The 24,056-nt window shown below is 47.1% G+C and overlaps 1 protein-coding gene across 1 annotated transcript in view; it reads left to right on the top strand.

Moving 5' to 3' along the window:
- Positions 1 to 15,639, top strand: part of grip2b (glutamate receptor interacting protein 2b) — a 104,462-nt gene extending 88,823 nt beyond the window's left edge. The window contains exons 21-25 of the mRNA XM_048606247.1: positions 1,206 to 1,317; positions 8,756 to 8,815; positions 8,873 to 8,980; positions 11,826 to 11,972; positions 15,427 to 15,639. Of these exons, the coding sequence (XP_048462204.1) occupies positions 1,206 to 1,317; positions 8,756 to 8,815; positions 8,873 to 8,980; positions 11,826 to 11,972; positions 15,427 to 15,639 (640 nt within the window). The remainder of the gene's footprint in view (positions 1 to 1,205; positions 1,318 to 8,755; positions 8,816 to 8,872; positions 8,981 to 11,825; positions 11,973 to 15,426) is intronic.
- Positions 15,640 to 24,056: the final 8,417 nt, after the last annotated feature.

Below are 24,056 nucleotides of genomic sequence, written 5' to 3'. Positions count from 1 at the left end.
AGGGAGGGAGGGAGGGGGAAGGGGTGAGGAGAGGGAAGCAGGGAGGGCGAAGGGTAGATCGGGGGAGAAGAGGGAGTGGGAAGGGGTGTGGAAAGGGAGGTTGGAAGGGGGGAGCAGAGGGAGGGGCAAGGGAGGGTGGGCATGGGGAACAGAGAAGGAAGGGGCAATGGATGTTGGGGGCAGCAGGAGGGGTGGAGTGGGAGTGAAGAGGAAAGGGGGAGAGGGAAAGGGAAAGAGGGAAAGGGGGAGGAGGGAGGGAAGGAGAAAGGAGGGAAACGAAATGGTTCTAAAGCATATAGAATGGAAAGGTTAAAAAGAATCATTGCAAACCCTGAGGTCTAATGGCTTAAAGGGGGAAAACTGTGTGCCTGTATCTCTGAATATTAAACAGAATAATTGTGAATAGCAAAACCTCCCCTCCCCAACTCATCACCCTCCCCCATTGCTTGGTAGCCTTCCTGCATGGCCAGCGTCAGTGTTCTGAAGCTAGACAGTAGATGGTGATGATAGAAAGACACAGCTAGCTTTTCGAGAAGCTGCCACCCTCAGGTCTCTAGACATGCATGTGCCTGTGTGTCTGATTGTGATAGTCACAGTTTCTTACTGTCTTCATTGTCTCTCCGTCCCTTCATCTTGTGGTCTGTTACATTGTCTTTGTTCTCTTTCTCTTCCCAGGTTGTCTGTGTCTCAGCTCTGAGCTCTTTGCCTGTCAGCCTTCTTAACTAACCGCCTGGGAGGCTCCCAGCTGTCCCCCCACCTCCACCCTACCCCACCATCAGCTCCCCCCCGACCCCATGCTTCCTCTTTCGCTTCTTCTGTGTATCGCTAAACCTAATCACCCGACTGTTTCATCATCACATCTTGTTTCATTTCAGCTGAATTCTTTGGTTTCCTTGGTTGTTCCCTGACCGGCTCTCTCTCTTTTGCCAAAAGGTCGTATCCTTGCCTGCATTCTAATCCGTCAGAACTGTGTTCCCCCAATTCTTTGCCTTTCCTTGTCTTTGCTCGTTCTTCTCTCCAAGTGTCCAAATGGCAGAGTTACAGTTTTGCACCCCACCTCTCCCTTTCTACCCCACCCAGTTGCCTCCCCCCCACCCCCCTCTCTCGGTTCAGTTCAGACAGTAAGAGAAGCGTGACCTTTGCCCCCCACGGTGCTGGAGGCATAGAGTTGAAGATACTGACACTTTGGTTCGTACGTTAAACAGATACCTTAGCAACCACAATGGACCCGAGCAGGACCAGGAAGACACTCTTTGGTCTCAGGCCCTGGAAGACTTAGAAACGTGCGGACAATCGGAGCTGTTGAGAGAAATTGAGGTAATTTCACTCTTGCCGTTATTCCATTTTCTGTGAAGTTGCGACCTTGCGTTGAAGGCCTAGGCGCGGCTTTGGGGCCTCAATGGGCCTCAGTCAGGCTGTGGGGCCTCCATGGGCCTAGGTGAGGCTTTGGGGCCTCCATGAGCCTAGGTGAGCCTTTGGGGCCTCCATGGGCCTAGGTGAGGCTTTGGGGCCTCAATGGCCCCTAGGTGAGGCTTTGGGGCCTCCATGGGCCTAGGTGAGGCTTTGGGGCCTCCATGGGCCCCTAGGTGAGGCTTTGGGGCCACAATGGCCCACTAGGTGAGGCTTTGGCCTTCCTCTCCTGGATGCCCTGTTTTTTTGTTTGGTTGGGGATGGAGGTGGGGCAAACTCAGTTTGTTACCCGGGGTGACAGGAGGTAACATCGGCCCTTATGGCAGGGGTGGGGCCTGGGAAATTGAGGAATACTTTGGGCTTGGGGGACTGTGTGGTGAGTGGGTGTGGGTTGTCCAGACTGTGGAGAGGGAGGGGCCTAACTGTTTTGGGTGGGTGAGTGGGTGATCGACAGGAGTTTCCAGACTGTGCGAAGGGGGCGTGGGAGGGGCGGTTGACCATTGCTCAAATCTTTTTATTTCTTTATTCATTCGCGGGCAGGAATGGGTGGGGGTGGCAAACAGGGGAGCGTAGTCAGATTGTGGTGGCAGTGAACCAGAGAGTGCACAAGTCAAAAACTGTCTCTGCCCCGAGCAACCTGAGAGCTGGGATAACCCACACAACTATGGCACAGTTCCATAAAATCCAGTGCAGCTGGCCACCTGTGTTTGGGGGCGGGGCTGTGGCGCGGGGGGTGGGTGCGGTTAATGGTCAACAATCCTTATTGCACACACCCAGTGCCAGTGTGAGACAGCTGCCAGTGCAGGAGGGCAGGGGCATAGCAAGGGCAGCAGAAAGAATGCGAAGCGAGGCTCTCAGGTACTGGGGCAAGGACCTGGCAAAACAGGGATGAAAACAATGCACCCGTATCCAAACTCCCCACTGAACTGCGTCTCCCCGTGCCATCCTACTGCTTTACTCCAGTGTGATGTCAAATGTGACTCACCTTCCCACTGCTGGGGAAGAGCTGCATTGCTTTAGCTCCTTTCCTAACCTCTGGCCATCCCGAAACAAACAATTCACAGCCAACGAAGTACTTTCGAAGTGTAGCAGCCAATGTGTGTTCAGCTGGCTCCAATGGATAAAGGATTAAGTGCCAGATAATCTGTTTCAGCGGTAAATATAGGCCAGTATATGAGGGAGAACCCCGACTACCTTTCTCAGCAAGAATGTCCTCCCTCAACAGCAACAGAATTGAGGCACTAACCCCCTTCAAACTGGCTCCACCATTTAACAACACCAGAGGAAATTTGCACCTTAATCGCATTTAGCCCTTGTTCCTCACTGTGAACATACGGAAAATATTAACACCTGATAGAGATGTTGGCATACTTTTCAGAACGTGGCGTTGGCCTGGATTACAGGGGCTCGTCCTGTGAGAACCCACAACCTTCTATTTCCACTACCTCCCGAAACCTGCTGAGCTAAGGCTGACAGATGGGAATTACAATTTGATATTCACTGCTGTAAAGATGCTTATTGTTTAGTTGCATCTCACCACATAGTCCAAGGTGGAACACAGGCTGTGGGGCTCTGGGTAAGATAGAGTTTGTGCCAGGAGCGACCAGGTATCTGAACATCAAAGAGAAGTCTGATACATTTAGCCTTGAGGTTGCCATAGATACAGAGTTTAGGGTTCAGACAGGATGGATAAAGCACAAGGCCAGAATTTGGCAGTTTTTGGAACAGATGGTGTTCAAATATAAGAACTGGGAGCAGGAGGTAGGCCTGCTGTACCATTTAATACCTTCTTGGCTGATCTTATCTCAGCCTCAACCCTGCTTTCCTGCCCGCTCCCTGCAACACTTCATCCCATTCCTCATTAAAATCTATATCTCCTCCTTAAAGTTACCCAACGTTGTGGCATCCACTATTCTCTGGGGAAGTAAACGCCACTGATCTATGACCCTTTAAGAGAAGTAATTTCTCCTCATCTCCATTTTAAATCTGCTACCCTTTAGCTTCAAACTATGATCCCTCATTCTAGCTTGCCCCACAAGGAGAAAAATCCTCTCCATGCCTATTTCATCAATCCCCTTCAGCATCTTATCCACCCCAATTAGATCTCTCATTCTTCTGAACTCCAGTGAGCACAGGCCAAAACTGCTCAATCTCTGTTCACAAGACAAACCCCCTCAGCTCTGGAATCAGTCAAGTGAGCTTCCTCACCACTGCCTCCAGTGCAAACGCTCTGCACCGAGTACTGCAGTGTTTCCTTTCTATTTAGACAATAAGTTGCCTTTCTATTTTTTCCCCACCAAAGTGGAAAACCTCACACTTATCCAAGTTAAACTTCACTCAAGACCAAATGGGACAATTCACTTTTGGAGATGAGAAAGCTTACCTTTGCTGTTGGACGCGAAATGGGAGATCAGAATGGAGGAAGGAATGGTTGGGGCGAGAAGGTTGAAGGGACCGTCCTTTCCCTGCAGGTTAATAGGACCTCTGAATTGGCTTTGTTCTCTGTGATGACCCTGGAACAGAAAGCCAATTCAGCTATGGAAAGAAAGAGATTGCTTGAAGTAGACAAACCAACTCAGTGACTAACTATTTTGGAGGGTGAACAACTGAGAATTGTTTCAGGGAAACTGTGGCTACACCAAGCCAGATATGTAATGGGAAGGGACGAAAACAAAGTTGCTGTGAAGGAAACAACAGAGCTAATGTTTCGGGTCTGATGACCCTTCCTCAGAACTGATGGTGGCTGGGAAAACGTCAGTTTATATGCAGAAAATAGGGAGGTGGGTGGGGTAGGGAGTAAACGATAGAATAGAGCCCAAAGAGAGAGAAAGACAGTTGGACAGACAAAGGAGTTGCTAACGATCAGGCTGGGAGGGTGAATAGTTGTTAATGGGGACTGTTAGTGACTAACAACAGGGGGTGTGTAATGGCAGGCTATGTGGTAACAAGGTCTGGTGTGTGGGGTGGGGGCCTGGGACATGGGAGAGTTTAGGCCCTAAAATTATTGAACTCAATATTGAGTCCGGAGGGTTGTAGGGTCCCCAAGCGGAAAATGAGGTGCTGTTCCTCCAGCTTGCGTTGGGCTTTGTTGGAACACTGCAGCAAGCAGGAGACAGAGATGTTGGCCGGGGAGCAGGGTAGTGCATTGAAGTGGCAAGCAACAGGTAGTTCAGGGTCTTTTTTGCAAGCAGAACGTCGATGTTCTGCGAAGCGGTCGCCAAGTCTATGCTTCGTTTCCCCAATGTAGAGGAGACCACATTGTGAGCAACGAATGCAGTAGACTAGATTCTTGGAAGTGCAGGTGAAGTGTTGCTTCACCTGGAAGGTATGTTTGGGCCCTTGGATACTGGGGAGGGAGGAGGTAAATGGGCAGGTGTTGCACCTTCGCCGGTGACAGGGGAAAGTGCCGTAGGGCCGTGGGGAGGTGTTGGGGGTGAAGGAAGTGTGGGCCAGGGTGACCCGGAGGGAACGGTCCCTGCGGAAGGCGGACAAGGGAAGGGAGGGGGAATATGTGTCTGGTGGTGGCATCTCGCTGGAGGTGGCGGAAATGGTGCCTGATGATCAAATGTAATGGGAAGGGACTCTGATGTCTGAGAAGTTTGGTGAAGGTGGAGTTTGAGCACCAGGTCAGGGGGATGTTGGACAGAGGAAGGGAACTGTGGGAAAGTTCTTTTACCTTCAATGATGGGTGTAAAGGGTACATTATCAATTAAGCAATGAACCGCTGAATTGCATTCCAGCCTGTAACTCACTCCTGTGTCTCAGATATTCGATATAGAAACCGTCAGAACCTCTCAATCAGATTCCAGCCTGTATCTCTCTCCTGTTCTACATTATTCCAAGTAGAAACCATCTGAGCCTGTTGTTTAGATTCCAGCCTGTTAGTCACTCTTAACTCTGTTATTCTATATATTAGTTATCCCAGCCTCTCAATGGTTGTGGCTGTGTAGAAGCTGCACGGACTCTCTGTTACCTGTAGATGACGCTGTAACCTAAGTATCCAGTTGCCAATATCACTAGTCCATGGTGTGTGAGACTGTACATTGGGATTCTGTTCTGTGCCTGGTTTTTAAACCCACTGTTCTTAATTTTGCCTTAACTGTAGGTGAATACTATTTGCTCTCCAGCCCCCCTGCACTGCAGGAAGATATTCACTGCCTCTACCTTTCCCCCTGGTTCATTTTGAAGCTTCAATCAAATTGTCTGGCTTTTTTCAAAAAAAACTTAAGAAGGAGTGCAGAGACAGTAGGAACTGCCAGTGCTGGAGAATCTGAGATAACAAGGTGTGGAGCTGGAGGAACACAGCAGGCCAGGCAGCATCAGAGGAGCAGGAAAGCTGATGTTTCAGGTCTGGACCCTTCTTCAGAAAGAAGGAGCGCATGCTGGCTTCACTCTCATGGCCTTCCCAATCTGTGAAACAGGCCCATGAAAATAGCGCAGGGTCAGGAAGGCACTGCCAGTTAGGACACGCAGTCAAAAGTCCTAACTTTTATTTATAACTTTCCTTGACCTCATTCTCCATTGGGAGACAGAAATCCAGTTCGCAGGAGTTGATTTACCCATCAAGAGAGAACTGGAACACCTTAGGGCTCTTCTGTAGGGGCAGGGGGGTGGTGGGGGAGTGGGGGTGTGGTTGGGGTGCTGGGAGCTAACTGGATGAGAGATCTACAAAATTGGGAAATGTTTTCACAGGGTAGCTGTATAGGACATCCTTAGGCGCTTTGGATCTCGCCTGCCTATGAAGGAGGACAAAGTTAAGGGTCAATTTAAAAGATGGTCATCAATAAATACAAGAGAAAATTATTTCCTTGGAGAATGGTGATAATATGGAACTGGCTGCACCAATGTGGGTAAATAGCATTGATGCCTTTAAGGGGAAAATGGATATGTCCAGGTGGGAGAAAGGTATTGGCATGTAATCTGAAATAGAAAGGAAGGAGGCTAATGTAGACCATTGGCCAATTGAGCCGTGTGGCCTATTTTTGCACTGTACATCCTGTGTAACTTATCGAGTTCACTATCCTTTTCAGCATCAAATTAGCAACAGCATTTTCTCCCTTTTTTGCCGTGTCTTGAAGTTAGTCTTTGAGATAGCCTTATTGCCCAAGGCCTTTTCAAAAAAGAAATGGACACATAAAAAAACATGCTGGTAAGACCAATCTGTTACCCGTTCCTAATCACCCTCAAACTGAGTGCCTTGCTTGGCCCTTTCAGGGGCAGTTGTGTCCTTGACATTGCTGTGAACAAACAGGACAGACCAGGTAAGCAAGGCAGATTTCCTTTCCTGAAGGGCACAAGTGAACCAGATGGGATTCTATACCAATTGACTGTGATCTCATGATCATCATGACTGGGATTCCAGATTTATTAATCAAATTTAAATTCCACCACGGTGGGAATTTGAACTCATGTTCCCAGAATATTAGCCTGGGGCTCAGGAATACTAGCCTAGTGATTTACCACTATGTTATCACCTAACACTGGTTTGGGTAGCTAGGCTATGATCGTAGAGCCCCTGGGTTTCAATAGCAAGCAGGTAATCTCGATTGGCATATAAGCAAAATACTGTAAATGCTGGAAATCTGAAATAAAAACAGAGAATGCCCAAAAAACTCCGCAGGTCTTCCGGGCGGAGAGAGAGAAAAAACAGCGTTAACGTTTGGCACCAACATGACTCTCCTTCAGGTCTTGCATTTAGCATTCAGATATTGCATTTAAAATCCATTCTGACTAGCCTTGGTACCTGCGATAAATCCAGATTGATGGCTGTCTCTTAATGGGCTGTGTGGTGCACAGTTCTTTTAAAGATATATAAATGTAGAGGGCATGGAAGGTGTAGTTCATGGTGCCACTGGGAGAGGGCTGTAGGTGCGTGGGGAGGTAAAAATCAAATGTAACAGCAATGTCACCTTACTGCCTAGACAGGCATTTTACCAAGAGTGTGGGTGAGTGTGGGCAGCCCACCCTATTTCACACATAGCCACTGCAGAGCCTCCTTCCACCAGCAGGTGTCAGCGCCACATGGTGAGGCCACTAGCAAGCTTTTGGTTGACCGGAGTGGTGGGCAGTGTCCTGTAACAAAAGCCCCTTGCTGTAATTCCGCCCCAGTGAATGTTCCTGCCTGTACCCGCTCCGCTGCCCTTCAAATCCCTGGCAGGTCCTGCCAATCAGCTAGTGAATCTCCAGCTCTCCAGCAACGTCGTGTCTGGGACTACCTGCCAGTGGCACTGTTGGCACCAGAGAACTGCCAGCCTTTTGATTGGCAAAGCAGCTCTCTGAGGCAGGCCGCCCTCCTAGACGAGAGCAGAACATTTGCCCTGAACCAGATGGTGGCCTGTTGGCTGTTTAAGTGGTGACAGGGCAACCCAGCCATGCAGAGATGAGCTGACCTCTGACCTCTCAGCTGGAGTGGTTGAGGGGAGGTGTTGGGGTCGAGGGTGGTGGGGCTACAGCTTCCATCTAAAACTCTGGCGTAATTACTCTGAGGATTTAATTACCCTTACAAATGCAGCCTGCAAACAATTATATACAGTAATCAGTTCCACGGGATGTTTGCAGTGGATCGATCCAAAGACTGAATGATCTGTGAGTCATGTACTCATTGAGGAACACTGGCAACAGCCCCTTCATTTCCCTCATTACGCATGTCAGTATAAAAGACCGTAGTACATAGTTTACGCAGTGTGCTGATACAACTACCAGCATCCATTTAGCCTCCCCGGCTCCACACTGCTGCGGTTAGATGTGATTTGACCAGCCAGAGTTGAACTCAATAAATAATGCATGATACATACTTGTGCTTGTTTACTGAGTGTACCACTGAAGGCCTGAGGCGTTTGTGTATGAGAATCACTGGGAGATGAACTGAATGCACCACCGTCAGTGCTAAACGTCCTCTGACTGGATCACGTTGCCGTCATTTCTTTTAAAAAAAACCTCCCCTATTTTTCAGTCAGTGTAGAATTCCAGGGGCAAGTGTTGAAAGGGAAGTCCTCTTCGCATTCAGGGAGATGCGCTCCCACCTGCCCAGTGGCTCTCATGTGCTCCAGGGAGGTTATTCAGTTATTGCAATGAACAACTGCTGTTGGTATCCACATCATCACAAACTTAATAGGGTCCCTTCAGAATTGAAATCAGGACACACTTTATCCACACAAACAGGAGTGAAGACCTGCATTCTTCCTTCTGAAAGATTACTGATACAATTCTTGAAAAGTAAGAGGTGATTTCATTGATGATTAATGGATTTGGAGTGGATTTGGGCTGAATGGCCTCCTGCTCATCTCGTGTTACCTATGTTGTCGCACATGTGCTGTAAACCTGTATCCATGCTGCCTCTCCACAGGCTTCTATAATGTCTGGAAGTGAACTGTCTTTGGGGATTGAAGGCCATCCATCACAAGCTGTGAACCACTCAGTATTGGGGAAGCTGCAGGAAGAGGGCCCACTGGAGGGTAGTGAGCAACAGAATGAGTGCCTGGTGGTTCCTACGCTGGGGAAGGATAAAAGATTGGAACTGAAGAAGATTAAAGAAGAAATTATGCCAACCAGTCCTGCTGAATTGCACACGGTGAGTTTCCGCAGCTGGCTTTGAGCAGGGTGACTCAGGCCAGAGACAGAGAGTGTGAGGTGTCAGTGAGAAACCTTCTACCAAGGATCATGATGTGAGTACAGAGCAAAGCCCCGGACTCCATCCAGCGAAGATCCCTTAACCCCAAAACAGCGCGCACCAACCCTGAACAACTTTGTCAAGTTGTGTGTAAATTGTAACGGGCAATATGAGGAGGGAACTTACAAAGTCAAGCGTACCCTTCTCAGTGCCTTCATCAATGGACACACATACCCAGGAAGAGAAATGGTAACGTTTGTTTGCAACTGGGCTGGTGATACTGACAGAAACACAAGCCCCTGAAGATAGAGAGCTCTGATTGTTACTATATCTGTCACTGATATATTTTTGTATGTGTTTGTACATTTTTGAGTAGGCATTTTGTTCCTCTGTTCATTCAAGGGAATGCAATATTAGCATTTTTCACCTATCCCTGATTGCCTGTGAGAAGGCAGTGAGTGAGCTGCCTTCTTGAAGCACTGAAACCTAGGGGGTGAAGGGATACCCACAGGGCTTTTAGGAACGGAATTGTAGTATTTTAATCCAGTGACACTGAGGCAGGATGGTGTGTAGCTTTAAGGGGCACATTTGCAGGCAGTGGTGTTCCCATGCATCTGCTTCTAGCTGGTAGAGATGATGAATTTAAAAGGAGCTGTCAATGGAGCCTTGGTGACTTGCTGCATTGCATCTTTTAGATGGTACACACAGTTGCTATTGTGGTTTGGTGGGTGAGGAAGAGTGAAGAATTAGGGTGGTGGGTGGAATGATAATCAAGCAGGTTCCTTTATCTTGGGTGGTGCTGAAGTTCTCAAGAGAATGAGTACCTGAGCGGCTGATCCAAATCGGTGACATGGCCTTGCATCAGCTGGGTGGATGTGTGTGTGTGTGTGTGTGTGTGTGTGTGTGTGTTTGCGCCTGTGCATGTATACATGTTTGTGTGTGTGTTTACAGACAGATCCTTCAGCCCAACTTGTTCATGCCCACCAGGTTTTCTAAACCGTTTGGCCCATATCACTCTAAACCTTTCCTATCTATCACCTGTTCAAATGTCTTTTAAATGTTGTGATTGTACCTGCATCCACCACTTCGTCTGGTAGCTCCTTCCATATATGCATATCCTCTGTGTGAAAAAGTTGCCCCTCAGGTCCCTTTTAAATCTTTCTCCTCTCACCTTAAACCGATGCCCTTTAGTTTTAAACTCTCCTACCCTGGGGAAAAGACCAGCATTTGCACTCTGTTGCCACTCGCACTCTTGCGTGTGAAGGAGACTGGGTGTGAATAAGCAGATACGAGTGTGTATTTACATGTGTGTGTGCTGCAGTATTTTGGCTGAGAGTGTATACTTTCAGGTGAGCAGCACTGGATGGTTTTTGTATGAGGACACATTTGACATAGGATCGTTTGAAGGCTGTGTTAAAACTTACATAGAAAGCATGTGCTTCTAGTCAGAGTCAGAGAGTCATACAGCATGGAAACAGACCCTTTGGTCCAACCAATCCATGCCGAACATAATCCTAGATTAAACCAGCCCCGCCTGCCTGCTCCTGGCCCATATCCCTCCAAACCTTCCCTATTCATGTGCATATCCAAATGTCTTTTAAACGTGGTAATTGTACCCACATCCACCACTTCCTCAGGAAGTTCATTCCACACGTGAACCTACCTCTTGTGTAAAAAAATTTGCCCCTCGTGTCTTTTTTTAAAACATTTCTCCTCTCACCATAAAAAATCTGCTGCCTAGTAGTCTTGAAGAGTCCCCCATCCTAGGGGGAAGACAGCTACCATTTACTCCACCCATACCTCGCATTATTTCATAAACTTTTTTTAAAGGTTGTGAGGTTATCCTCCTCAACTATCTTCCCAGGAGGTGTCCCTTTATGAATACACTCCTCCCTCAAGCCCCAGCTTACTACAGAATGTAATTTAACAAAAGAGATTGTGTTGTAGATTTACCTCATCATGTGACATTCTTATTTGACTGCAAAACGCGCTTTGAGCTAACAAGCTGCAGGCAGATAACACGGTGTAGTGTTAGCGTGAGGCGGCACAAGGTGGAAGGTCATCCACCCAGAACAGGCCCTCACCCAATCCATTGTTGCATCGAGCTGCCTGGAAAATAATTCTGGGAGGTTTCACCCCTTGGTTTCAGCTCAGGGATCAGACTCCAGATCTGGAGATTGACTGTAGAAGGGAGGTTTGTTGCAGCTTTTGTGGTACACTCCAGGTGTCGAGATTGTCTGCAAGTGTCGATGTCAACTCTGGTGACAAGGTCGAGTTCAGGTGTCAGGGTTGACTCTGGGAGTTGAGGTTAATCCAACTGTTCACATCAATCTAGTTATTAAGGGCAGTTCCAGGTAATAGAATCATAGATGTCTACAGCATTGGAAACAGGTCCTTCGGCCCATCTTGCCCATGCCACCCAGGTGTCGGTATCAATTCCAGGTGTTAACATCTCTCAGTGTGAGGAGACAACTCCTGATATCAGTCCTAAACTCCAGCTGAAGCTACGTCTTCTTGACCTATCCCTTACTGTGCAATTTCATAAAAACCAAAAGAACGGTCAATGCTGGAAGTCAGAAACAAAAACGCAAATTGCTGGAAAAGCTCAGCAGGTCTGGCAGCATCTGTGGAGAGAAATCAGAGTTAATGTTTCGGGTTCAGTGACCCTTCCTCACAACCTCAATTTGATCTTGTGCACCAGAGTAATGATTTTTGCATCGTTGGATAGCAGGAAAATATCATGATGAATTAGGCATGCTACTCTTAAAATATTTGGTTTCTTTAATGAGCAATATTATTCTCTCAGATCACCATCCACAAGGGCTCCGAGAATGAAGACTTTGGCTTCAGTATCTCCGATGGCCTGTTAGAGAAAGGGGTTTATGTCAACTTGATACGACCCAATGGCCCTGCTGATGGCAGTGGCCTTCAGCCCTATGACCGGATACTGCAGGTAAGAAGAAAAGGTATGCATTTGCATGGCGCCTTTCACTACCTCAGGATGTCCCAGAGCTGGAGGGTGCTGGATTAAGTCAATTGGCCCATCAAGCCTGTTCTACCATCTGTATTTTAACCCGTTCACCCCCTTTTGTTCCATAGCCTCGCTTAACAAAGATCTATCGATCTCAGGATTAACATTTTCTGTAGACTTTTGGCTTCAACAACTTTTTCAGAGAGAGTGCTCTGTGGCTCAGTGGTTAGCACTGCTACCTCACAGTACCAGGCACCTGGGTTCAGTTCCACCCTTGGGGGACTCTCTACTTGAAATTCGCACATTCTCCCCGTGTCTGCGTGGGTTTCCATCAGTGTCCCTCTCCCAGTCTGAAGATATGCAGCTTAGGTGGATTGGTCATGGAAAATGTGGAGCAATGGGGATGGGGTGGGGCTGGGTTGGAGGGTCAGTGCAGACTTGATGGGCCAAATGGCCTCTTTCTGCACTGTAGGGGTTCTAACCTAGAAGTTACATCTGTGTAAGACAGTCCTTCCTAACATTGCCCCCAAAGTGACCTGGCTGTAACTTTAAGGCGATGAACCCCCTGCTCTGAACATCTCCACCAGAGGAAATATCTCAAATTCTTTAATCGTCTTAAGCACCTCAAACACCTTAATCTTCTGCGCTCGGGAAATGCCGATTGAGTCTGTGCAACCTGTCGAGATCCCAGAGATGTTGTGTCTCCTTGGTGTGGAGGTTGGTTTGGGGAGGGAAGAAAATGGGGAGTAGATGAGAGAGGTCTGTAACATTTTAAATCAACTTCACAGCAGCCGATGCTGCATGGGATCTTGCAGTGCTGAAGGTTTTGGTGGGGCCGGGGGGCGGTGGAGGGGGGTGGTGGTCGTGACTCCACAGTTTGGGAACCCCTAGCTTAACAGCCCCTATTGTCAGTCCTTCAGTACTGACTGGCTTCTGTAGGACTCCCTATACTCTCGCTGATGCAGAAGCAGGAGTGTGACCCAAACAACCACGGCTTGGAACCAAAGGAGATCTGACCTTAGGGCGGAGCACAATAATGGCCCAGTGACCAGAGCTGGAAACTGAGCACACCTAGAAGCCATCATAGTACAACAGCCTGCGAACGCTCACCCTCCTTAGGGTGCCTGTAAGAAATAGTAAGTGTAAGAAATGCCAGTGCTGAGTTCCCTTGGCTGCCTGCGGTTTGTTCTGAGGATGTGAGCGAGAGGCCAGTATTTATTGTTCATGCCAAGTTAGCCTTGAGACGGTGATGGTGGGCTCCCTTCTTGAACTGCTGGGGTCTGTACGCTGAAAGAAATCCCACGATGGTACTGGGTAACTGCCTGGTGGGTTCTTGACCCAGCGACAGTGAACAAAAACGCAAGTGTATATGTCGAAGTCATAACGTTCCATCATTTGGAGGCCAACTTTGCTTTGTGGGAGAGCTTGGGGAGCTAGTGCAGTGCAGGCTGGAGTTTGTGATGGGATCAAGTGGCCAGAGATTGAGACCAACAACTAGAGCTTACTGCCTAAGATAGTGCAAGAAAATATTTATTTTTCAGGGAGTGATAAGCCATAGTTTAAAGAGGGGAGAGGCGCAATACTGTGGGGAGAGCAGTAGGATTATCTTCGGAGCTGTCACAGGCTTGAGTGGTGATAAGGTAAAAGTTATGGTATAGTAACCTTGTTGAAACATACAAGATTCTTAGGGCACATGACAGGGTAGATACAGAGAGGTAGCTTCCCCTTCTGGGACAGTCTATGTCCATAATCTCAGAGTGAGGTCCAGCACATCTAAGACAGAAATGAGGAGGAATTTCTTCTCTGAAGGTGCTGAATCTGTGGGATTCTTTCCCACAGTGAGCTGTTTGGGTTGGTTCATTAAGTATATACAATGCAGAGATGGATTTTTAACAAGCAAGGGAATCAAGGGTTATGGGGAAAGGTCGGGAAATTGGAGCTAAGGATTACAGCATCAGTTATGATCTCATTGAATAGTAGAGCAGGTCCAAAGGACTGAATTGCCTACGTTTTATGTCTTATAGTACCAAGTGTGGAAGAATTGTCCCAAGTTCGCAGTAAATATTTCTAGATATTAAAAGTAGCAAGGGATATGAGGGGCAATGTGGGAAAATAGTATCAGGTTGTCAAGATCTAGCACGAGCTAGCTCAAAGGGTCTTAATGGCCTATTTTGGCACTTAATTCCTCTATTCGCATCACTGAATGACTATTTTAATTCACACGGGTTTCAGGAGGAATATACTAGAAGTGCTCCAAATATTGGGAGCCTAGATAAGATAAGGATTAATTGTTGCAATTTACCACAAGTGGCGGGGCCATAGCGGTAACCTCATTTGACTATTAATCCCGAACCTTACGTGGGGCCATGATTTCAAATCCCACCAGTGCGGAAGCTGAAATTTAAATTCTGTTTTTAAAAAAGAAACTATCTAGTTCACTCATGTCCTTTAGGGAACGGAATCTGCCATCCTTACCCGGTCTGGCCTACTTGTGATTGCAGACCCACAGCAACGTTGTTGATTTTTAACAGTGCAGCTGGGCAGTTATGAATTGGATGCTAAATCCTGACCCGTCCAGCAATGCCAACATCCTATGAATGAATAAATGAATGAAAAATTGGCAGGAGGCTTGGGAAACCTAAGACAATTGACAATAGATTGGGGTGCAGTGTAGGGTTGTTTTTTTTGGGTTGGATTGGGTTGTAATCAGGAATGTATAGGCGGTGGAAGCAGACTCAGTAGCAATTTCCAAAGGGGCATCGGATAGGAACTTGCAAAGGAACTGAGGTTCTGAGGAAGGGTCACCGGACCCGAAACGTTAACTCTGTTTTCTCCTCCATAGATGCTGCCAGACCTGCTGAGCTTTTCCAGCAACTTTGTTTTTGTTGCAAAGGAACTGGTTGCACTCCCCTTACAAAAAATTGCAGTGACCACCAATAGTGGCCTCTTTCTGAGCCATGAGCCTTCACCCCCATTATTGAATCTGACCTCCTGCCCTTCACTCATAAGGCACTGATTAAAGTTTTTGTCAAAGACCATCTTGACTCTTTTTTTTAATTTATTCATTCGCGGGATGTGGGCATCCAGCATTTATTGCCCAGAGCGCTGTTCAGAGTCAACCACATTGCTGAGGGTCTGGAGTCACATGGAGGCCAGACCAGGTAAGAATGGCAGCTTCCTTCCCTAAAGGACATTGGTGAACCAGACGGGTTTTCTCCCCCAACGATGGATTCGTGGTTATCATTAGAGTCCCAATTCCAGATTTTTATTGAAGTCAAATTCTAACCATCTGCCTCGGCAGGATTTGAACCTGGGTCTACCAGAACTTTTCCCGGGTCTCTGGATTAATAGTCGGGCGATAATACCACTCGGCCTCCCCTTTTTATGGGTGGGGAATGGCCTAATTACTGAGTTGTGAATGTTCTTCTGCCGGCAGGTTAATCAAGTCAGGACGAGGGACTTTGACTGCTGCCTGATGGTGCCCCTTATCTCCGAGTCGGGGGACAGGCTGGACTTGCTGGTCAGCCGGAACCCTCTGGCACTGACCACCCGCACCAGGTCCGAGGACTGCGAGGGCTCGCGGAATGGTCACCGCCTCTTGCAGCGGGCGGGGTACAGGGAGAGCAGAAAGAACACCAGGTCACTGTGAGCAGGAGAGGTAGAGACGTCACACCGCCCCTTCCCTCTCTCTTCCCTCCCCCCTCCCCACCCCTACCCTTTGGTCCACCACAACTACCCACCCAGCGCTGCCAGGTTCTTTCCAATGGTGCTAACCCCACCCACCCCCTTTTTTCCAATTGGACGGCAGCAAAATGAAGTCACCAGTCGCGGCTGAATGAAAGGAGGGGTTGAATGGCCTGTCCATCGACTCACCGCTCTCTCCTCCGGAGGATTGATCGCCAATGTTCCGGCACTTGCCCGGAAACGCCAGGAGTGAAGGATTCTGGACAAAATCGGGGGAACAACTGGAGAGGATTTCTAAAGGAAATGTTTGTTATCTCTACATTACTGGGTCTTAAAGGTTGTTTGGCTCCTCAGGGGAGTTGGCAGAATGAAAACCACGAGAATGCGTGTAGCCAGAGATGCCAGCCTATCCCCTGTAGCTACCCTATCGCATAACAGCAGGAGGGGTTTATATTTATTTAAGTGCAATAATCCCAAAATGTATTCCCCAACTCCCCACCCACCCCCGACCTTTCAAATTACCTTTTCCTCAGAAACGCCCAACGATAAAAATGTCTTGTTTCAAATATCTAAGGATGTCAGCCGAAGATTTGAGGCTTTCTGGTGAAGGGGTAGGCCTCATTCCCTCCACCAAAGATTTCCGGTCACTTTCTCAGGTCGGGTGGATTCAGAAGGCCATCTGGAACACGGAGGAAAGTAAACACGGGACTAGACGGGGTTGGTTTTAATTAAAACAGGGCATTGATGATGTCAAGGTAGAATTGGGTGATTTTATTGTACCACTAACCCAGACAAAAAGGAAACTAGAGGAACATTAGGGCGGCAGGATGGCTCAGTGGTTAGCACTGCTGCCTCACAGTGCCAAGGACCCCGGGTTTGATTCCACCCTAAGGCAACTGCCTGTGTGGAGTTTGCACATTCTCCCCGTATCTCAAGGGTTTCCTCCGGGTGCTCCGGTTTCCTCCCCCAGTCCAAAGATGTGCAGGCAAGGTGGATGGGCCATGCTATAGTGCCCAGGGATGTTTAGGTTAGGTGGGTTAGACATGGGAAATGCAGGGGTAGGGGAATGGGTCTGGGTGGGATGCTCTTCGGAGGGGTGGTAGAGACTTGTTGGGCCGAATGGCCTGTTTCCACACTGTAGGGATTCTATGATTTCAAAAGGGGCATTCTGATGGGTATTTTATCCTGTGGACATCAAATTTTAAGGATATGAGCTTGTGATCCAAACATGCCACCCATGTGGATGGCTGTCGTACCAGGATGTGTTGGTGTCAAGGCTGGTACACTCCAACTGGCCATACCCAACTATCTGCCGTCCCAGCCTCTCACCCATCGCACTTCCCCCAACCCGATCTGATGTCTCACCGCACCCTTCCTGTTGCTCACGTCAACAAGGAAACTGACATTCCTGAGCTCAAAGGTGGCAAAGCTCCAGCAGGACATGCTGCTATCTAGCACCAGATGTCACCTGCCATGTTTGATTCTGGGGGTGAGGTGGTTGGAGGGGAGGGTTGTTGGTCGTGGGTGGAGGGAGGTGGGGGTGGGGGTGGGTGGGTTGGAATCCTCTCCATCATTCTGACCTGGAACTCAGCCTGTGGTCAAAATCCTGAAGCCGATGAGCCTGACATTCCCTGCTGAGGGTTGGTGGGAAGGATCCACGAGTTGAGGGGGGGAAGGGGGAGTGGGAGAGTGAGAGAGACAATCTGAACGGAGAGCTCCCTTCTGTCGCTGAGTGATGATGAAGGACAATTACAGTAACTCAGATGGTCAGGCCTTGCACTGTGAGGCTGGTGGTATTGAGCTTTGTGTGTGTGCGCGTGCGCGTATTTGTGTGCGTTTTTACGTGTAAGTTATGCATCATTTTTGTCCTAGGATGTCAAGTGTTTTAACAAGAGAAAGAAATTGCACTTCAGTAGCAAATTGAAAACCATTCGTTGCTAAAATTATCTCAAACTCATCCCATCCACCACTGTGTTAGTGAAGGCCTCGGTCATGGCATTGGAGGGTGGAGGTGACAGGTTCCAAGTACAGGCACATTCGCTGAATTCCTGATTTCTTCCCTTCCTCTCCCAAAGACACTAACTCCTGCCAGGGCACAGTTTCCATAGGAACCCAGTGTCAGTCACTACACTGCTCTTATCCCTCCCCGAACAGCTACACATGCTCAGTAGGTGGGGAGGGGATTGGCTAAGCCACAACACCAGGCCCACTAAAGATGATTGTAACCACCCTTGCGTTAATGTTAGGAATTTGATAATTGTGTTCTGAATTGACTTCAAACCCCCCCTCACCCTTGACCGTTGTCACCTCAAATATCTGTTCCGTCCTCCAATATGGCCATCCGTCTCCCCCCTCTCCCCCAAACTTTGGTATCCATCCATCCATCCAACCCAAAACCTCAAACATCCATCTATCCATCCCTCAGCTATCCATCCTCTCCCCCTAAATTGTCATCAATCCTCTATCCAGCTCCCTCCCCTCCGCATTGTTTCTATAATTGGCCTCAGTGCCCTCTGGACATACGAAATGTGCCGGGGAAAGCAATTCCTGGTCACTCTGTGGCTGGATAAAGGAAGTGGGCTTGGTTGCGAAGGCCTCCGTAGTGGAATGGCCCGCTTCCCGTCCCGTAACTCACGCACACGGAATGTCAGCAGCCTGTAATGTTTCAGTGAGGAGGGAGAAGAAATGATTGAAAAGCCTGTTGTTTTTTTGTTCATTGATCACCTTAGTCCATATTAGTCTAACAGTGAAGGGCAGCCATTTTGTCCCACCGGCCCCATCAGTCTCCACAATGTCAGAATCTCTCAAGTCAAAATGTCTTCTGATTCCCATCACTGCTTGATTGCAATGTGCCATATTTAATTGTAAGATATTGTTCAAAATCCAACCTATTGTCAGAGGTTGGGAGGTGGGGGGAATGAAATCTCTCTACGTTAATTGCCAATAATTTGAAAAATTATTGATGGAAACTATTTAAAAAAATAGGCTTTAAAATATACCCTGATGTTCTATTTGGGGCAACAGTACGTGTTGATGGCTTTTGGACTGATGCATCCACAAACATGTATTTTTAAATGTGTAATAATGAATGGTTTATGCTGTATGCCCTTGATATTATTTTTCTATGAATTTTTCTTAATCGCTTGTTATAGCACAATGTGACAGACTTAAATCTTTTGGTCCCCAGTGGGAGATATTGTTAATATATTTCTGTATGAAAGGAAATGCAACAAACAGGTTTTTTTTTAATGCAAATAAAAAAAAATTGGAGGTTGTTCAGTTTAGAGAGTTGAACTTTTCATTCCAGGCTCTGTGAAGACTCTTGTCGCTATAAGCATGGATCTCACATGCAGCTGGCATTGGTCCAATGCCAGCCTTGTATATATATGACACACACGTGGTAGAGATGGATGATGGCTTCCAGCTGGCACAGTCTGCATCATACCCTTCAGTAACAGCATGTAATATTGGTATATGCCAGTCCCACCCACTCGGTCACAACCTGGGACGAGGATTTTCTGATGTGAAATGATGCTATTGATGTGAATCGCCCAACTAGAATATCATAGAATCCTTACAGTGCTGCCTCACAGCACCAGGGACCCAGGTTCGATTCCACCCTCGGGTGACTGTCTGTGTGGAGTGTGCACATTCTCCCTGTGTCTGCCTGGGTTTCCTCTGGGTGCTCCGGTTTCCTCCCACAGTCCAAAGATATGCAGGCTAGGTGGATTGGCCATGGAAAATTGCCTGTAGTGTTGAGGGATGTGTAGATTAGGTGGGTTATAGGGGAATGGGTCTGGGTGGGATGCCATAGAATCCCTACAGTGTGGAAACAGGCCCTTCGGCCCAACAAGTTCACACCGACCCTCAGAGCATCCCACCCAGACCCATTCCCCTATAACCCCCTAATCTTGCGAGGTGATGCATTTTGGAAGATCCAATTCAAGAGTGAACTATACGGTAAATGGAAAAGCCCTGGGGAAAATTGATGCACAGAGAGAGATCTGGGTGTTCAGGTCCATTGTACCCTGAAGGTGGCAACGCAGGTCGGTAGAGTGGTCAAGAAGGCATACGGCATGCTTTCATTCATCAGACGGGGTATTGAGTACAAGAGTTGGCAGGTCATGTTACAGTTGTATAGGACTTTGGTTCGACTGCATAATTTGGAATAGTGCGTACAGTTCTGGTCGCCACATTACCAAAAGGATGTGGATGCTTTGGAGAGGGTGCAGAGGAGGTTCACCAGGATGTTGCCTGGTATGGAGGGCGCTAGCTATGAAGAGAGGTTGAGTAGATTAGGATTATTTACATTAGAAAGACGGAGGTTGAGGGGCGACCTGATTGAGGTCTACAAAATCATGAGAGGGATAGACAGGGTGGATAGCAAGAAGCTTTTTCCCAGAGTGGGGGACTCAATTACTATGGGTCACGATTTCAAGGTGAGAGGGGAAAAGTTTAAGGGAGATATGTGTGGAAAGTTCTTTACACAGAGGCTGGTGGGTGCCTGGAATGTGTTGCCAGCAGAGGTGGGCATGATAGTGTCATTTAAGATGTATCTAGACAGATACATGAATGGGCAGGGAGCAGAGGGATACAGATCCTTGGAAAATAGGTGACAGGTTTAGATAGAGGATCTGGATCGGTGCAGGCTTGGAGGACCGAAGGGCCTGTTCCTGTGCTGCAATTTTTCTTTGTTCTTTGTTCTTTGTTCCATACAGACAGTTGCCCTAGGGTGGAACTGAACCTGGGTCCCTGGTGCTGTGAGGTAGCAGTGCTAACCACTGAGCCACTGTGCCACCCCCAAACTCTTGGGGATGTTTCCCATCTTGGTTCAATTCAAACTTGGGTCAAATTGGAATCTCTCCAATCCACCCAGGATTGTTAGGTACGGGACATGGCACATTGAGTACACATTTGCCTGTTCACCCAGGTAGTCCAGAAGAGATGGCACAGAGGTAATGTCATGAGATTAATAGTCCAGAGGCTAATAATCTGGGGACATGGGTTTGAATCCTTTATGGCTACTGGTAGGCATTAAATGCAATTAATTGGGGAAAAAAAATCACTTCTCAGTAATGATGACCATGAAATTATCATAGAGTCATACAGCATGGAAGCACACCCTTTGGATCAACTTGTCCATGCCATACAGGTTTCCTAAACTGAACTAGTCCCTTTTTCCTGCATTTGGCCCATATCCCTCTGAACCTTTCCTATCTATGTACCTGTCCAAATGTCTTTTAAATGTTGTAATTGTACCTGTCTCGACCACTTCCTTTGGAAGCCTGTTCTATATGCACACCATCCTCTGTGTGAAAACGTTGCCCCTCAGGTCCCTTTTAAATCTTCCCCCTGTCACCTTAAATCTATGACCTCTAGTTATAGACTCCCCTACGCATGGAAAAAAAAAGACCCTTTTACCTTATCTAAGCCCCTCAGGATTTTATAAACCTCTAGAAGGTCACCCCTCAACCTTCTACACTCCAGGGAAAAAAGTCCTAACCTATTCTAATAACTCAAACCCTCAAGTCACGGTAACATCCTTGTAAATCATTTTTGCATCCTTTCCAGTTTCATAACATCCTTCCTATGGCAAGGAAACCAGAATTGCACGCAAATGTGGCTTCCTTACCAATGTCTCATACATCTGCAAGATGACATCCCAACTCCTGTACTCAGTGCCCTGTTTATAAAAACCCAATAGATTCACTGCCTGGAAGATAAAAAAAATACAGTTAAGGTTTAGAAATGAGTGTAACGGAGCTCCATTTTGAAGTCTATAAAATGGGTTAGTTTGTGTCACTTGCAATTTCTACTGGTTTTTCCAAATGAGTAGGAAGGAGATCTGCTGTCCCCGCACAGTTGGGTCCACCTGCTACTCCGAACCCATGGCAAAGTGGTTGACTCTTAACCACCCTCTGAAATAGCCTTTGCAAGCCATTAAGTTCAAGAACAGTTAGAGATGGCACCCAAGCTGGTCTTGCCAATGATGCCCACATTCCATGAAAGATTAAAGAAAAAAAGAAACAACCCCTGTGGGAATGAAACTCTAATCGATTGTAAAAACCCTTCTGGTTCACTATTGTCTGTTAAGAAAGGTAAACCCTGCTTCCTTTTTTGGTCCTATCCACTTATGACTCCAGATCCCATCACTCCTAACTGCTGTCAGAACCTGCACAGTGCAAGGGCCATTAGGAATAGGCAACAAACGATGGCTACATCCGAAGGAAGAATGGTAAATGGTGGTGAGCATCGCTGGAGTGCATCAGTGACCATCAGTAGCACAGCTGAAATACAAAACCCTTGCTATTGACGAGAGCCTTTGAGTCTGACAGTCTGTAAAGGTAATGACGAACCCCTGTGAATTTCACTGGGGCTTCTTCTGAAATGAAAATCTTCAAACCTCTGGTGAAATGGGTAACTGATCATTTAAATCCAATTTTTATATCGTAATTCGTTTTCTTTTTAATCAACAAAAAAAAGTTCCTGGTGATATTCAGAGATTGTAAAATATGTACATAAAGATTTGTTAATCTCTGTGATGTTTCATCTCTCCGTTAATTTCTATAATTATGAAATCTCTGACAGCTGCAGGGAATTTGAAACACCGTGGGTGAGCTCCGGGATTTGATATCATTATAAATCCAGAATTAATAAAGCAACAAGCGCTCACCAGCTGCAGTGCCTCCAACTCTTTTCACCCTGGGGCAGAGATTGGGAGGAGAGGTGGTGACGAGGTTTAAAATAACTAGGAGTTTTGATCATTTGGAAAAACTAATTCCATTCCTTGGTGAATTGATAATGACTGGGTGGTGAATTTCAGTGGACCAAAAGGAGAGTTTGTTGCCGTTGGGATCTGTTTGAACATGGACAACCCATGTAGTGGGCCAGGCTAAGGTGAATAGACAGTCAGAAAGCACAAGATCCACAGATGTCTGTAAAAAAGAAATGGAGACGTCAACAGAGGAGAACTGAAAGTGTACATGCAATGGGTCTGCGGGTAGTTCTTTCAAAGAGCCAGCACAGAAATAAAGGGCTGAATGGGAAAAGTGAAGGGGAATGGAGCGGATTTCTCTCACAGAGCATCGTCAGGGGGCAAGGGGACCCAAGGGAAAAAGGAGAGAGAAATAGGAAACAGGATCAAGTATCTGATAGCCAGCACTGAATGTGACTGCAAAAAATACGTGTTAGTGGTGTATGAGATAACAGATTGACATGGATAGAAGATTGGCTGGCTATCAGGAAGCAATGTAGGAATAAATGGGCCTTTTTACGCTGGCAGGATGGTACGAAAGGTGCTGCAGTCCCAACCTTTTACAATTTCTACAAATGATTTGAAGGAATGGACCAATTTTTGTAATTTTGGTAACTAAAGTTCTTTCTGAAGCTTATATAATGAAGTTCACAATGTTATCCCCCAACTCTTATCTTTGGACAATCTCTGTGGCTCAGTGGTTAGCACTGCTACCTCACAGCACCAGCGACCTGGGTTTGAATCTAGCCTCGGGCAACTATCTGTGTGGAGTTTGCACATTCTCCCTGTGTCTGTATGGGTTTCCTCCCACAGTCCAAACATGTGCAGGTTAGGTGGATTGGCTGTGCTAAATTTCCCTGTAGTATCCAGGGATGCACAGATTAGTGGGGTTACAGGGATGGGCTAGGTCTGGGTGGGATGGTCTTCAGAAAGTCAATGTGGACTCGATGGTTCTACACTGCAGGGATTCTGCGAAAGGTATGACAGCTAAATTCACCCATGACAACAAGAAGCTGTTCATGACTGTAAAAGAAACAAGGACAAGAGGGCATTAAATGCGATGTGTAAATGTTACGAGGTGATATGCAGAATTTATTTTTCACACAAGAAACAGGGAATGCTTGGAAATGTGATGGAGGCAAATTGAACTGAGCCATTTAAGAGGGCAGTGAGTGGATGGCAATTTGGATAGAAATAGGGTCCAGGGATATGGGGGAAAGACAGGAGACTGACACTAGATTTGAAGAATCAGAGCAAAGATGATGGCTGAAAGTCCTCTTTCTGACCCAAAACAATTCGATGGTTCTGTAGAGAATTTTCCACAGGCACAATGGGACAGCCTCTGAGCTACTCAATTCCAGGATTCAATCATGAGGGACTATTTATTCCAAAATAGAATTTCAAACTGGATAAAATTTCCGTCAATATTTCACCTTTTTCCCAGTTGGTTGGCATTGTTCAGAAGCAGAGCTTTATTAATATTTATCCTCTGACCAACATCCTCTTAAAACAAGCAAAAATGATTTTTGCTAAATAAAAGCCAAAAGAACTGTGGATGCTGTAAATCAGGAACAAAAACAGAAGTTGCTGGAAAAGCTCAGCAGGTCTGGCAGCATCTGTGAAGAAAA

This window comes from Rhincodon typus, chromosome 16, assembly GCF_021869965.1.
Source record: "Rhincodon typus isolate 14 chromosome 16, sRhiTyp1.1, whole genome shotgun sequence".
NCBI lineage: Eukaryota > Metazoa > Chordata > Chondrichthyes > Orectolobiformes > Rhincodontidae > Rhincodon > Rhincodon typus.
This window is presented reverse-complemented; position numbering and strand designations above follow the sequence as displayed.